Below are 15,172 nucleotides of genomic sequence, written 5' to 3' on the forward strand. Positions count from 1 at the left end.
CACCGACGCGTCACAATATTGACATTGTCCATTTGGTAATATTGTGACACTTCGACTCAGTCGAAAGGACTTTGCTCCCAACACCCAACGACCAACGTTCAGCAATGGTCTCTGCCGACAATCTCAACTTCGATGTCCTCGAACTCATGTTCTCGTACCTGTCTGGTTATGATCTTGCATCCATCGCTCAAGTTAGTCGGTCATTTCTGGCAGGCGTCATTCCCCGCCTGTACAAGATCATCGTATACCGTATGAGCCATGCGAAGCTATATTCACAGGTGCGTTTATATCAATAATTTCCTCGTACATGAAGGCATAAAGCTCTCCCCAGGTTATGTCGCCATTTGCAGTTATCTTGGCCCATCCGAACCTCGCTATCCATGTCCGAAGGGTCGGTGCGTCTACCTCCGTTGATTCTATTATCTCTCGACCTAAGACTATTGTCAGAGATTCGCTACGTACCCCGGCTAGAGTCAAATCTCAAGACACAGCCTCATCCCCGGTTCTTACTTGAATGTGCAAAAGTCCTCACATCTGCTGTTAACCTCCAAACCTTCACCTGCACTCCCCAAGAGATTCTTCCTTCATTTCTTTCTTCATTGCCGAATAAGGAACGTCTCACAACCCTTCGAATCAACGCCCACTTGACAACGGACCAGACGGAGCTTTTGACGTCGATAACAGGGCTGAAGAGCTTGACGCTGGAGAACGCGTCTTGGATAGTGGTGGACTCGTTGCCAAAGTGGGCGGAGAAATTGCAGGAGACCCTGACGCATCTCACCATACACGTGAGTCTATATCCAACATAGGTTCTACCGTGGTTCGCCAAAACTCACTCCGTTTGCGATTACGACTCTGTAATAGCTCGCGCACGATCTCAATGATCAAGTCCTGCAAGGGACCTTGTCGCACCTTCCAAAGCTTCGCGGCCTCCATGTCATCGGATGTTCCCCCGTCGACCATGTCGATATCATTCGCGCTACTTCGCATACACCTCTTCTAGAGAGCTTAGCCATGTCTACGGCAGTCAGTCTTTGTTCTATCCCCCCCTTATGTCACCAAACCGTACATCCTCTTACACCTATCTTAGGACAATCACCGCCAGCTTCCAGGCTATGTCCCAGCGCTCACCCACCTCCGTCATCTCGCCCTCGACTCCGATAATCATACCCGAAATGCATCGGCTGCCGTAGGAGCACTCTGGTCTGCCATATTCTCAACAATGAACCTAGCTGCCTCGCCCATCTCTTCAGTCGCCCTTAGACCATGCATGCGTATGTCATGCGAAAGTGTCATCAAGGACCTGCTGAAGGCGCACGCGAATACACTACGGTTTATAAGCCTTCTGAATTGTACTGTGGACAACAAGCAAGTGGGGGATATTGCTCAGAAGTGTGTGCAGCTGGAGAGGCTAAGCTTGCCAATCATGGAGGCAGTGGATCTGGTGAGTCTCCTGATTCTTTTTCCTCTGGTCTCCTCGTCATGGAGTAAGGCTGTGAACTGACGGCTCCTAATAATATCGCAGAGAGGTTTCCGTCTGGCTCTCGCCAAGTCTAGTTCGGTCCATACGGTTGTCGATGTAGGTGATGCGCATTCTGTCCATGGGCCACGCAAAGTCCTCCGTACAGATTTCGTTCGGAAAACAATGGAGGCGGTGCCTTCGTTGCGCAAGGTTGTGTCCGAGAATAAATACTGGACGGTACGTTCTCACTACAACGGCCGTGTCGTCGTAGGTGCGGTTTAGTTGATCAGCCATTCTATTGACGATGCAGGGAAAATCGACCCCAGACGGGGCAAACGTTCATCTGGAAAAGAAAACGCCACAGACCACGTCGTTCTGGTTCTTACCGCCCGCTCTTGTGCTCGAAGCCTAATTCTATTTCAACTTTACATTCCACATAGTTCCATATGCCGTGTTTCCTTGATGCTGTTGTTACTTTATGATACCTTTTTGACCGTGTATTGCCGTGAGCCATTCAATCTGTAGCAAAACCGCATGCAATTGTCGTATGTCACTGACCAAAGCCTTGTACGAGAGAGTTGTTAGATTTCCTTGCTCCGCCTTGTCACTACATTTCTGTTTTTGGTATGGCCTTTGTGCTAAGCCACTGGAAAATCCTCTTGAGCGTTCAAACGACGCACAAGACGCCGGCGCCGCATGGGAGGGATCGGCAGAGGCACTCCCAACTTCCTCGAACAAATCTTTCGAAGGATCTCGGCGAGGGGCACCCCAGGTACATATGTTTACAAGCTGGTGCTTTGTTCTCAAGTCTGCAAGAGCGCAATCTTGTGAACTGTCAATATCGCCGTCGTTCCGTGAGGACCCTTTTGGGTCGGCGAACGTAGTCGCCATCGTGTCGGGCCATGGTGCTTTCCACGCGGCATTTCAAGCACCGCGAAAGCCCGCGCGTGGCACGAGTCGGAATCAAATTGTTCTCCCTCACTTGAACTTCAGAACTCTCATGCGTGCGATGGACACAGTATCTATCCATGTACCACCCACATCACGATGACATCAGTTACCTGCTTGCTCCTTGTGTCTTGTCTCTAACAGCTTCGCTGCGCGGTCCCAAGCAAGTCTACCAGTGACCTTACTCGGTCAGCTTGAAGTCCTCCTACCATCTTCCATCGTAATGATGAAAGGTACGAACGAGGTACTCCTACTGCTCACACATCTTACGGAGCTAGATACCGTTCGGAATCCTTGACATCTGCTATATAAACAGAGAAGACCGGATCCATTCAACTTTCCTTTCTCGCTGCTTGACCTGGCTCCTCCTGTGCTAAGTATTTTGTTGTCTGGCCCCGGAGCCGATGCATCACAGGAAACAGATGTAGAAAATCTGCAATACTGTACATCCATGGCTTGTGAAACAAGATAATTTGGGTACATCTTTAGGTCGTCTTCAGTTACCTGCCTGGAATTCAGTCCCGTGGGCCACGAGGACACGGCTTAGATGTGGCACATTGTCGGAGACCAGAATTTTCCGTTCAAGTAGACAACCGGCTGCGACTCTTGAGATGCCTAGCATCATGTCACATGTTATGACAGTTATCCGAATCAAGTTTTGTTGGATCTATCACACTGCGGGAGACCAGTACACATCCACGTCTCGAAGTATCATGACGAAGGCCTCCCAACTCTGGTTCCTCCAGCAAAGTACTATGCTCTCAGGCATTGTTGTGCTTTGTTCTCTCCAAGGTCTTGTCTTTTTACTTGATCTAAACATACGGCCACCCAATTGACGCAGTTCACTCTCTTCGGTGCGGCTTTCTAAATACAGCACCGCTACTCCCCTCCACTGCCGACTTGAAGAGAACAGGCGAGCTCTCCAAGTCCAACGGGTATGATGGACGCCTCCCTTCCAAGTAGTTCAGCCGTGTGCCACGCTTCCACGACGCTCGCGGGGCTTCCCAGCTCATGAGAAGAGTGGCGTTCTTTGTTCTGCTTTTGGCGACTTATCGAACCTGTCGTAGGTGCTTGATTCCATGATATACCTTTCGGTCGGCATCGCTGGGGTATAAGAGGGAGCAGGCGTCGTAGCTTGGAATCCCCCAGCTTTTTGCTCGGTTCACATCGTTCCCCCGTCTCAAGGTCGAATGATGCTCTCATCGCCTTCGCGTACCTTCGTTCTTGCGGCCATGACAACGGCCCTTAATTCTGTCATTGCGTCACCTACGGCCGTAACGGCGGCGACAGATCCGTGTGCTGCCATTGCTGGACAGACCTTCGTACCTGTAGCCAACGCGTTGGCTTGCCAGAAGTCTTTTCCTTTCAACGAAACGCTCCGGCAGAACGTGTTGTCGGTTGTCTCCCGCGTTTTCGATTTTTATACTTTCGAGGATTATTATTTGGACTCTCCTCCGCCCTTCCAAGAGTCAACAACAAATATCCGGTCGGAGTTGGCCAGGATTAACTCGACGGTGTACGAGGTAAGAAAGGCCTATCTCTCCCACTCCTAAAACTTCTACCTCCTGAAACCAGTATTTCTCCCTTCAGACGGATTATGAGTTCAACCAGGATCTCTACAATTTCACCAATCAACTGAATGACGGCCACACATGTAGGCCACTTTCACAGGCATCCCTTTCTCAGCAGGGAACTGACTGGATTTTTTTTTACCTTCAGTATGGGAATCCAACTGCTACTTCTTCAGCTGGGAAAACATCCTCCCCACACCAATCGTCGCCCTCTCGACCTCAGACGGAACGGACACCAGCAACCCTCCTATTTTTGTCGCCCCCGATACCGTAGCATTCATCGAACTCATCGGCGATCCCTTCACTTCCTTCTTCACCTCCATCAACTTCGACTGGCAACGTCTCGCTGGTGCTCAAGTCACATCCATCGAGGGCATGGACCCTTGGGATCACGTCGATATGCTTGCGGATACGGTGACGGGCGCGTATCTGGACCACAACGTGAGGGTGAACAGCGTATTTACTTCGTATAGGCTTTCGGGCGACTCGTTCAGTCAAAGATTTGGGGACTTCTCTGGGAGGTTGTTCTCGGATGTAGAGGGGGTAACGATGACGGTGATACCGGTGAACGAGACGAAGGAAGAGACGGTGTTCGTGCCGTTCTTGTCTGTATTTATGGGTAATGATTTCACCGATGCTGATTCATAGTATGTGGCGCGACCTATCTCCTCTTTGTATGACAACACGCTGATGTTTTCATTCGTAGCTGGGCGAATAACTGCGCTGCTGTTGACGGTACCAATGGTATCGACCGGCGTATGCCCCCTTCGAACGGCCGCAGTATATCCAGCCCCACCAAACCACAACCCATGGGTATCTCCAAACCTTCCCCAGAAAACATCGGCCTGCCAGAACCCTTCCAGCCCACTCTACCTCAACTCGGTGGTTCGGCCGGAGTCATGAAGTCTTTCCTCCTTGAGGATAATCAGACGGGTGTCGTGAGTGCTGATTTTACGGTCATAAACGACTAACGGGTACTAACGGGCTATGGTCACTGTGTTTAAACGACTGTACGGGTGTAGATGTTCGTCGGGTCGTTTGAGGATGACTTTTCCGAGTTTCAGAGCAATACGCAGGCGGCGGTCACCGCGCTTCAGCAGGCGGGCGTGACGCGCGTTTTGATTGACCTGACCAACAACAACGGTAAGCCGACCTCGATTCCCCATGGAGTCTTCTTCGTTGGGAAGCCACTCACTTTGTTCCTTCTCCATCTCCTTTACCTAGGAGGCTTTGTGTGTTTGGGCGTATTTTTGCACTCATATTTTGCAGGTTCTAATTTTGGTTACGCGCGAGTACCTCAATCTATCATTTATGTACGTTATAATGGCTGATGTTGTCATTGTGGACTTTTTAGCGGCTACGAAAGCACGGTACGGGGAAATGAGCTCGCCCAGAAACTCGTGGCCGCGAATATCGAGCTAGGACTCACTGATGACCTGACGAACTATGCTCCCAGTAACTGTGAGCCCTCCTCCATCAAATCATTATAGCCCTTTTCTTGCTGCTAAGCTTTTTTCGATCACCTTAGACGCTTTCTTGAATGACACGCCCTTCCTGGATACTACCAACTACATGAGCCCGTTGGTCCCGACGACAATTAATGGACAGAGTGATCCGACTTCGCAGAGGCTTCATGTAAGCCTCTATCCTTTTCTTGCTACTAACGGACACTGCTCCTTGGAATCTCTGACAGTGGATTGTCTATGTAGGATATTTGCAACAATCAATTCACCGTACCGATCCCTGAGGACCCACCCTTCGATCTCGCGTAAGTACATAGACTCGCCCTGCTCAATTAGTCTGCACAAAAACCATGCTTGACGCTTTTTGTGAACGGCCGCTAGAAACGTCGCCATCGGTACGTTCACTTTCTACCTTTCTATAGACGGGCATCTGATCATCTCACGTTCATGGATAGTGAGCAATGGGAACTGTGCATCTACGTGTGCTCAATTTTCTACGATCATGACCGAGAGACACAATACGACGCAGATCGTGTTTGGAGGCAAGCCTGGAGAGAGTATTGAGTTCAAGGGTCAGTCATCACCCCAAAATGAATTTTATGAATGAACGAGAACGAGACTAACGAGCGGAATGGTGACAGGCATGGCCGGAGAGCAGGTCCTGGAATGGACGGATTTGGACACGGAGATTAAGACAGCGGGTCTGAAAGATGTAAGTAATTCGTTCCAGCTCCATCTTTTGTGGAGTCACGTACCTTCTTGATTCACCTGTTCTTGATGCTTCTAGGATCCCTTGGCCCCGCCTGACCTGTGAGTTTCCTCGATGACCTAGTACGAAGGGCTTAACTAACGACTTCACTCCGTAGCCTTGTCTCTGCCGATATGCGGTTAGTTTTTCTTCGCTCAGGCTGAAACTTTTCACTTACATTAAAACTCACGTCACGCCCACCTGATGAAAGACACAATTGGAGGACATGCTATAGCTTCTTCGACGAAAGCACACCAATCGGTGAGTCAATCTCCACAGAGCTCCCCAATGTCTCGCGCTAACTGACGTCTTTTTCTTCAGCATACTTCTCTGAGCAGCCGAAACGTATGTCTTCTTTACCTTGATTGTGGAGCTTTGCTCCTCACTCACGCTTTCATTCGCGAACAGTGCGTTTCTCGTATACGGCGGATACGTACAACAACCCTCAAAACGTTTGGACGTTTGCGTAAGTCGCCTAGTGCCTCGACATCGTACTCACAACCGCTGGCTCACGACCATATATCTCTTCCAGTGCGAGCAAGGCCTTTGACTGAGGTGACTTGCGAGCGTCGAGAAGATATTTATTGGGACATTGCTTGTTTTCCTATGTGCTCTATTTTGGGTTGACCGTCGTGCTCGCAGCCAGGCGTATTTGCCGCTGCGGATCATACACATGCTTTCGATGATTTCACCTCTAATCCTTTTTGACACCCCCTGTAGCCATCACATGTCTTCTAGTCCTCTCGAGTCTCCGTCATGAATTCCAGATGCGTTTATGTACCTAGTCGCTTCGAGAGCATTATGATGCTCCGTCACTCCGAGCAGGCAAAGCGTGATGGTGATCGTGAATACTCGGGTCGATCCTAGCACAGTGCGTCGAGGCGTTGGGCCTGCTGGGGCTCGAGCGGAGCCACTGTCCGTCGCCACCCGAGCTATCATACATGTCAAGTGCCTGTCGGACTCCCGAGTATCAATTCCTGAGCGTTCTCGCTACTTTATGGTTGTGTTTTCTGTGGATCAAGAGAGCAGAAAGTCAAATAAAGAGCAGGAGAGAGGATGGTAGCGGGAGTGGGAAGAAATTCTGGGAAGGGGCGAGATTAGATCAGACGAATTATCGATCTTGGATTTGGCAATGCGAGTCGACGGAAAAGGATTGACGTCAATTTCCGGGCCCGACGGAATCGACCTCCGACGTCGCTTTTAACCCGCGCTCGCCCTCTTTTCTCTCCACCACCATCTCCCACCACAAACCCCCTCCATTTTATTTTCCTTCACCAACCACCTCGACCAACAAAAATCATGGGTGTTCTCGACGTTGTACCTGTGAGTATCATCGTCTGGTTGTTGGTATAGAGAGTATTGCTCATACAGCGTCTGTGGCCCCTGACAGGCTGGTGTTTTGACTGGCGAGAACGTTCGCAAGCTCTTCGACTATGCTAAGGAGCACAAAGTACGTATCCTTACTACTCATCATTGATCGTACGAGGAAGTTAAATGGCATAATTTATCTCTTACTATGTTCTCTGCGTCTTGACAGTTTGCGATTCCTGTGCGTATCTTTCTCACATCGTCATACACCGATCTGTACTGATCATGCATTCAAACAGGCCATCGTGAGTTTACGATAGCATGTTTCCCATATCCGAGCTCTTGTTAATGTATATCCATCCAGAACGTAACCTCCTCCTCGACCGCCAACGCTGTTCTCGAGGCCGCTCGGTGCGCCCAGATTCTTACTTAGCGTTCACGCTCAAACTTACGATCTCTTCAGGGATATCAAGGCTCCCATCATCCTCCAGGTCTCCCAGGGCGGAGCTGCCTACTTCGCTGGCAAGGGTCTTGCCAACGACAAGCAGCAGGCCTCCATCACCGGTGCCGTTGCCGCCGCCCACCATATCCGTACCGTCGCCAAGGCTTACGGCGTGTAAGCTCATTTTTTTTTTCATGAGCCCCTATGTCTCATTTCCACGCCACAACTGACATGCCCACGATTAGCCCCGTCGTCCTCCACTCCGACCACTGCGCCGAGAAGCTTCTTCCTTGGTTCGATGGCATGCTCGCCGCTGACGAGGAGTACTTCAAGATCCACCAAGAAGCCCTCTTCTCCTCGCACATGCTCGACCTCTCGGAAGAGTCAAAGGAGGACAACATCGCCACTTGCGTGAAGTACTTCGAGCGCATGGCTCCCATCGGTCTCTGGCTTGAGATGGAGATCGGTATCACCGGTGGTGAGGAGGACGGTGTTGACAACACTGGCGTCGACAACAACTCGCTCTATACCCAACCCGAGGATGTCTACGAGGTCCATGAGGCTCTCTCCAAGATCAGCCCTAACTTCTCCATTGCCGCTGCTTTCGGTAACGTGCACGGTGTCTACAAGCCCGGAAACGTCAAGCTTCACCCCGAGCTCCTCCACAAGCACCAGGTCTACGCCAAGGAAAAGGTCGGTGGCAAGATTGAGCAGCCTCTGTGAGTGTGATCCTCTTTATTTCTACGACTTGTTTTCGTACTTTTGTTCACATATCGCCATCATCCAGGTACCTCGTTTTCCACGGTGGCTCCGGTTCCACCAAGGAGGAGATCAAGACTGCTGTCACCAACGGTGTTGTTAAGATGAACGTGGACACCGACACCCAATTCGCCTACCTCGCTGGTATCAGGGTACGCCTTGTTTCTCTCTTTAAAAGCCATCGTGGTTCTGACCGGTCATGACTTCGTGTAGGACTACGTCCTCAACAAGAAGGACTACCTCATGACCCAGGTCGGCAACCCCGAGGGTGCTGACAAGCCTAACAAGAAGGTGTGTAATAACAGACCCCATACTCATTATCCGTGCTTGTACTCAACGGGCGTCCTTATAGCAATATGACCCCCGTGTCTGGGTCCGTGAGGGCGAGAAGACCCTCTCTGTGCGTGTCAAGGAGGCATGCACCGATCTCGGCAACATCAGTACGTACCCTCCCCAAACATTTCGGTATGCTCGAGACTTACGCCCACAATTCTTTTCTCAGACCGACTCTAAGCGCTTCGTTGCTTCTCGTTGTTCGTTGTCGATAATTGGGGCGCGCCGGGATCAGTTAGAGAAGTTGCATAATTGTTGTTGTAGGCCAACCGATGGATTTTCTTCATGGGGACGAAGGAACGAGAGAAGTGCATCACTATTGTTTGTATAGCTTGTAGCTGTGGTCCTATGATTATTATAGATGCTTGATTCGGATTTGGATATCATGCAGGGAATTCCGGCTATGTGTGGATGTCGTTCGTGGTACAGTCTGTGGTGGATTGGGTCTGCAGACCTTCGCTGTACATCTAAAGCTGTGATATCCCTCTGATGACTACTAGTGGAGTGGATTTATCTAAAATCTATCGCCACGTACTCGAATATCACTGACCCTATCAAAGCCTGCATCCTGTGTTCTCGCATGCGTTGGTGACTGAGCGTCAACACTTTCTTAGTTCTTATCTTTACGTGAGCTATAGCGCCCCATTATAAAAGAAGCCTAAGGCGAGATGGCCGAGCGGTCTAAGGCGCCAGACTAAGGATCTGGTCTCTTCGGGGGCGTGGGTTCGAATCCCACTCTCGTCAAGTGCCGTGCTATACTTTGTGGTATTGTTTTCCCTAAAGTCCTTTTTGTAATGGATGTGGATCTACGACCCTGCCGTTCCAAAGTCCGCGAGAGAGCATGGGACTCTTGACAACATTGGGTGGGTGATACGGTGACAGACGCTACAGACTCCAGAATAGTGTCAACTTATTGTGGATCCCATTGTGCAATAGTATAAATTCACCGCCGCAGAAAGCGGAATAAAAACGATAAAACAGCACCTTGGGTATACAGGAGGAGTAAGAAGAAAACGAAGACGCCGGAGGCCTTATATGGTTTCGGACTATCGCAAGCAACAGAACATCGCAGTCAGCGAATTGCAAATGTATATGCCACTACACGGAGATGAGAGTCCAAAGGATTAGACTGAGCACATACCTGTCCCAAGACCCGCCACAATCTGGGCACATATACTTCCCGTCGCCACATTCAGGACACTGCCAATTCGCCCTCAACATCTTCCCCGTCACCCTTCCAATAAACGTCCCATTCCCCACCATGTCTTCTAACTCGACTATCTTGAACCTCTCCTCTTCGAGGTCCGGAGCGCCAGGATCCCAGTCTTTCGACTGATAGCTCAGACGGTTGGAGTCTGAATGGAGGAGATAGACATCGTCGTCGTGATCGACGTAAATGTCAAGATCTTTGGTGTAATAATCTTTGCGAAAGAACGGCGGCTGGTATATCTTCAGTTTGATGGATCGAGGGGTGTTGGCGGAGCCGGACGAAGTGTAGTAGATGTCGCGGACGACGAAGGGTCGTTGGATGATGACCTGTTCCGGTTTAGATTTGAACTTCGGCTCGAGCTTCAGCCTCTCAAAAGAGCCCTTGTAGAGTTTGTGGAAGGGATAGTTGGTGGTGTATGAGTAGAGGATTGTCTCGCGCCTGAGGCAGTCCTGGAGGTCTGAGATGAGGGCATCTCGAGCGAATAAGTTGTAGAAGCGATGGGAGACGAAACTGAGCGTTCGGAAGTCGGAGGGATCGAAGTAGTCCGCTATGCGGAGATGTAGCTCAGGTGGAAGGGTTGAGTACTTGTCGGATAGACTCGGGAGCCACGACGCGGTCTTTGAGACATATATGGCTGGAAGACTAGCCATCGACCCGCGATGGCAGCTAAGAGAGTCGGAATCTAGCATCAGTGTTGACGCCATTACCACTGACCTAGTGGATAAATCTACCTGATGATCGGCGAGAGAGACAAGTCCACTGAGCGAGGATCAATCTATGTGTTCTCTTGAGTGAGATTGTAAATGCAGCTTCTAGTGCGGCGCGGGAGATTAATTCTAGGAGGTTGCCAGCACATAGTACCCGTGAGCTCTTGGTCAAGGTCACTTATATCGTCAACTTCTCGAGTTGGCTATCTCACCTAACCAGTTATCCAATCTAGAAAGAAAGGGCGGAGTGCATTCGGCGCTTTACCTAGCACCTTAGAGGGTTGCCACGGCGGCGGAGGCTACTTTCCGGACACCCCAAACAGGAAACGGAACGAAATGCTACAAATAATGGCATAGGGTTGGGTTTCGAGATGCATGTATATAATATTGAACATACCCTGAATATCAATCGATTCTTTACGTTCGGGTTTGCGACCGGTATTGGGTGAAGGAGGGCAGATTAATAAAATATAGAGTGTGGTGAAGCACAAAAACGGCCGGTGCGGAACTGGATGCTGTCCTCGTTCCGGAACTTTGCGTTCCGATGCCGATATAGGACTCACAAAGGAATTTATCTGGCGGGGCCGGGACTGAAACCGGTACTTTGTGTTCAGCCGAAGCAATATATTTTATCGAGTCAATGCCAAAGATAAGGCATGGCGGGCACGAAATATTAGGCCTTGTAATGAAAGAGGGAGAAAGAGAACCTTTTACTTGGGGGATACTGAATCCATTTCTGTTTGATCATTATCCGCATCTGCTTTTGGATCCACAAAGCAAAAGTTACAGCCTCAACGGAATCCTTTGTGCAGCGGCTGCTGTATATAAAGATCGGTGTACACTAAATTGAATGCCCGCTCATCGCCAGAGCCAACAATGAGCGGGCGATCAGTTTAGTGAATGCTGATCTTTATGTACAGCGGATCCTGTTTTAATCTTTTCGTCTGCTCTATTCTTTTTTCTTAGCGTGCACTCAACCAAATGCGGTAAAGAAACAATGGTATTGAGTTCCGCGTACGCAAGACAAAAGGTCTACTTTCTCCTGAACATCTTGCTGAACAAAAAGTATTTCATTGGCTTGATTTTATCTTTGGTATCAACTCGACGAAAATTACCGCACCTGCTAGTCATAAAGTGCCGCATTGAATTCCGGCCTTGTTAAACAAACCCTTCTGGGGACCCTATACCGGCTTCGGAACACAAAGCTCCGGAATGACTATAGTATCCTGTTCGGCATAAGCTGCTTTTATTCTCTAACAGGCACTATGCTTTATTAATCTGAACTCCTTCACCCAATACCGGTCGCAAACCCGAACACAAAGAATCGGTTGACATTCAGAGTATGCTTTAATATTATATACATGTACCTCGAAACCTAACCCTATGTCATTATTTGTAGTATTACGTTCCGTTTCCTGTTTGGGGTGTCCGGAAAGTAGCCTCCGCCGCCGTGTGCATGCGTGGCACTGACCGAACGGAGATGGGGACGCCACGATGACCGTCGCCACCGAACTTGCCATGAATTGCTGATTCGGACTCCGATCCAAAAACGGAGGCTATTTCTGCCACAAGGCGCATATCCGTGAACAGCCTTGAACCAACCTCTCCGGCTCTCCATTTGCTATTCTCGTCACCGTCAACCATTTTCATTGTGCGATCAACCTCTCCGTTCAGTAGATTGTTCTACTTGATATCCCAAGGTTTCTGGTCCGAATGCGACGGTTCGGCCCCGATTGACTTCAATAGCTCTGCGCTGCAGTGCACGATCGACGCTCTCCACGAGGACTGAACGAGGTTGCCACCGGGCAACTTCGCGTCAAGGGCGGCTTATGCTCGTGTGTGCCCTGTTATGCTTTGATACACTTACGACCGACACGCGCAGAATCGGTTACGGTACGTGGATGGATTTGACTACTAATCTTCAAAGCACCCCGACCCACGGATAGTTTGAGGACCGTAGCCATCTATCACTGTTACTGCTCGGCTTTCTACTCTCAGCCCAAGCCTGAAAAGACATCAGGCACCTCTGGGCTTCGTATGAGAACTATCGCCTACACTAGCTGAGCCTTCTTCAGCTCGTGGCGTGCGTGAGTGCCTGTGGTGCTTGGCTCCGAGATCGACACGATAGGGCGGAGGGTGCTTTCCGAGCGGTGTTCCACTGTCTATGTTTGAGTATCGCATGTCTAGTCAGCCGGTGTTGCATTCTCCGACATTGCCCTCACACTTTGGAGATTAAAAACTCGTCGACCTGGTTCTCGAAGTCCAGCACTAGGGTTATGTCAGTATCTGGGCCTCATTGTCCACACGTGTTCAATGCGACCGCGGTGTAGCCTATCGTCTAACACCATTTTACTGATCACTGATCTTGCAGGCAGCAGGATGAAGGGTGAAAACGTACGGCCTGAGCGTTCTGAACGCGTGAGGCCGGTGCGTGGTGGGAAACGCGACTTTGCCATAAAACTGCGAGCCCGTACATACCGGTCCCGTATTGTTCTTGCACAATCACCCCGCGATTCTTGTTCACGACTCCCCTACCTCCGCCCTCCACCACTTACGCCCTTGTCCCACCCTGCCCCGTCACATCCGCATTTTTTAAGTCCCTAGTTGGACACTACACGAATATATATCATTATGGCCAGCCCGTGCAAAGACTCCCCTACCATCGGTCCATTCCAACTCGGCTTCAGCGCCCTGCCGCAGTATGGCTTCGGCCCCGACCTCACCTTTGAATCCCTCGTCTCCCACAACCCTTTCCTCTTCCGCGTATACCATCCCAAGCCGATGACTCCCTTCTTCGACAGCTCAGAGCCTTTCTTCATTGGCCAGAAATTCAAGAACAATTATCGCTACTCTGTCCAGGACTTCGAGCTCCTCAGCCCTGGCGCTTCGCACGGTATGCACGGCACCTCCAAAGGCGGGTCCGGATATTCGTACCACGATGTGGCGAACCACATGGACTGGACGAAGAAGAACGAGTCGCCGTTCGTGACTACGTCCTTTAGCTTCGCGTGGGCGTTATTCGAGGCGACGAAGAGGATGAGGGAGACTGGAAGGGAAGATGTCGAGATCGCTGTTATCGATGCTAGGGCGGTCGCTGGCCGTGCTGTCACTGCTCTCGAACTTCTCCGGAAGGGTTCACCGAAAGAGTGAGTTCATCCTCCACCCGCATGCTTCACCTCATGCCTCGTACGTCAGAGCTAACGGCGTTTCCTTTGTTATCAGGCGACACGTCGACCACTGGAAGTGGTACCGTTACGCCACCGAGGCGCAGGACGTCCTCGTGTACGGTTACGTCCCAGGCAGCGCCGTCCTTTCCACCATCCCCATCGTCACCCTTCTCCCGAAACTCCCCTCCTACTTCCTTCGTCCGGAAGAAACCTACCCTGGCGACGATGACATGAAGCCGGGCGTCTTCTCTGCACTCGCGTGGGAGACATCACGTCCTTCGTACCAACATTTCTGCCAACAACTATCCGACGCATTCCTCCGTCTTTCTCCCGATATTCGTCTCCGCGATACCACCGCTTCCTCCGTCCGTCTCGCTCTCGGCTTCCTTCGACCATACTTCCAGCGTCGAGTCATGAAGGACTTCCAGGACGCCGTCGACACTGTCTCTGAGCTGGCGTACATCATCGCACGATGGCCGGGAATGTGGTGGGTTAGGGAGCATGGCGAGATATGGGATCTGATTGAGGAGATGGTTAGGGTGGTAGGGGAGGAGACGAGGGAGGCTCAGAGGGAGCATGCGATCCAGGAGGTGCTGAGGCTCGAGAACGTCGTCGCAGAACTCCAAGTCCTCACCGACGAGTACGCCTCGGTACAATCTCACTCGAGAATGGGTTCTATGATCATCGACCCCGACATCATGGCACCCCCGCCACCGCACACCTCCGGCGACGTGGACCTTGACCTCGAGAAGGGCATTATGCTCCCAAGCACCACCATCCTGTCCGAAGTCGACGAGAAGACACCGCTCGCACGGCAACCGCCTGAGAAACTGCCGCAGGCCCCGGCCCCGCAAACAGAGACGGAGGCGGACCCGGAAGTACAGGGCCACGACGAGCTGGACGCGACGTTCTTGCGCTCGATCCGAGCATTAGCACCCTCGGCGAGCGAAATCGCATCGTGCGTGGTCACGAGCTTTCTCTTTGGCGCGTGGACGGCTATGTTTCTCATTGGAGGTCAGAGACGTGAATTCGCGAATCACTTCACATAGCAAGT

General features: G+C 50.9%; 5 protein-coding genes and 1 non-coding gene across 6 annotated transcripts; 5 read left to right on the forward strand and 1 right to left on the reverse strand.

Annotated features, from left to right (window-relative positions):
- The first annotated feature begins 73 nt into the window (after window positions 1-73).
- Window positions 74-2,029, forward strand: STEHIDRAFT_78244 (uncharacterized protein). Its single transcript, XM_007303226.1, has 7 exons — window positions 74-278; window positions 332-395; window positions 448-788; window positions 865-1,026; window positions 1,091-1,444; window positions 1,526-1,699; window positions 1,773-2,029. Exons 1-7 carry the CDS (start codon window positions 105-107, stop codon window positions 1,872-1,874), a joined length of 1,371 nt encoding a protein of 456 aa, XP_007303288.1. The 5' UTR covers window positions 74-104; the 3' UTR covers window positions 1,875-2,029.
- Window positions 2,030-3,642: 1,613 nt separating this feature from the next.
- Window positions 3,643-6,898, forward strand: STEHIDRAFT_168129 (uncharacterized protein; the record flags this gene model as incomplete). Its single annotated transcript, XM_007303557.1, has 19 exons — window positions 3,643-3,933; window positions 4,001-4,064; window positions 4,130-4,628; window positions 4,688-4,919; window positions 5,004-5,124; window positions 5,206-5,213; window positions 5,251-5,294; window positions 5,336-5,442; window positions 5,510-5,616; window positions 5,691-5,749; window positions 5,826-5,839; window positions 5,900-6,016; window positions 6,086-6,156; window positions 6,232-6,254; window positions 6,311-6,331; window positions 6,404-6,453; window positions 6,514-6,537; window positions 6,601-6,658; window positions 6,725-6,898. The coding sequence occupies 19 exons, from the start codon at window positions 3,643-3,645 to the stop codon at window positions 6,744-6,746; spliced, it is 1,932 nt and encodes a 643-aa protein (XP_007303619.1). The 3' UTR covers window positions 6,747-6,898.
- A 562-nt stretch (window positions 6,899-7,460) lies between these two features.
- On the forward strand, window positions 7,461-9,423 carry STEHIDRAFT_168130 (fructose-bisphosphate aldolase). The gene is made up of 11 exons (XM_007303558.1): window positions 7,461-7,515; window positions 7,583-7,642; window positions 7,730-7,741; window positions 7,800-7,805; window positions 7,865-7,911; window positions 7,964-8,116; window positions 8,188-8,661; window positions 8,730-8,853; window positions 8,915-8,992; window positions 9,054-9,141; window positions 9,204-9,423. Exons 1-11 carry the CDS (start codon window positions 7,492-7,494, stop codon window positions 9,212-9,214), a joined length of 1,077 nt encoding a protein of 358 aa, XP_007303620.1. The 5' UTR covers window positions 7,461-7,491; the 3' UTR covers window positions 9,215-9,423.
- Window positions 9,424-9,696: 273 nt separating this feature from the next.
- On the forward strand, window positions 9,697-9,778 carry STEHIDRAFT_t131. Its single transcript has one exon. It is a non-coding gene; the product is annotated as a tRNA-Leu (tRNA).
- Window positions 9,779-9,977: 199 nt separating this feature from the next.
- Window positions 9,978-11,195, reverse strand: STEHIDRAFT_168131 (uncharacterized protein; the record flags this gene model as incomplete). The annotated part of the gene is made up of 4 exons (XM_007303559.1): window positions 11,164-11,195; window positions 10,976-11,080; window positions 10,176-10,910; window positions 9,978-10,080 (listed from the first exon to the last, which is right to left on the reverse strand). Exons 3-4 carry the CDS (start codon window positions 10,892-10,894, stop codon window positions 9,978-9,980), a joined length of 822 nt encoding a protein of 273 aa, XP_007303621.1. The 5' UTR covers window positions 10,895-10,910; window positions 10,976-11,080; window positions 11,164-11,195.
- A 2,651-nt stretch (window positions 11,196-13,846) lies between these two features.
- Window positions 13,847-15,167, forward strand: STEHIDRAFT_56625 (uncharacterized protein; the record flags this gene model as incomplete). The annotated part of the gene is made up of 2 exons (XM_007303187.1): window positions 13,847-14,097; window positions 14,174-15,167. The coding sequence occupies 2 exons, from the start codon at window positions 13,847-13,849 to the stop codon at window positions 15,165-15,167; spliced, it is 1,245 nt and encodes a 414-aa protein (XP_007303249.1).
- Between the last annotated feature and the right edge of the window lie 5 nt (window positions 15,168-15,172).

The sequence above is a fragment of the Stereum hirsutum genome (genome assembly GCF_000264905.1).
Source record: "Stereum hirsutum FP-91666 SS1 unplaced genomic scaffold STEHIscaffold_6, whole genome shotgun sequence".
Classification (NCBI taxonomy): domain Eukaryota; kingdom Fungi; phylum Basidiomycota; class Agaricomycetes; order Russulales; family Stereaceae; genus Stereum; species Stereum hirsutum.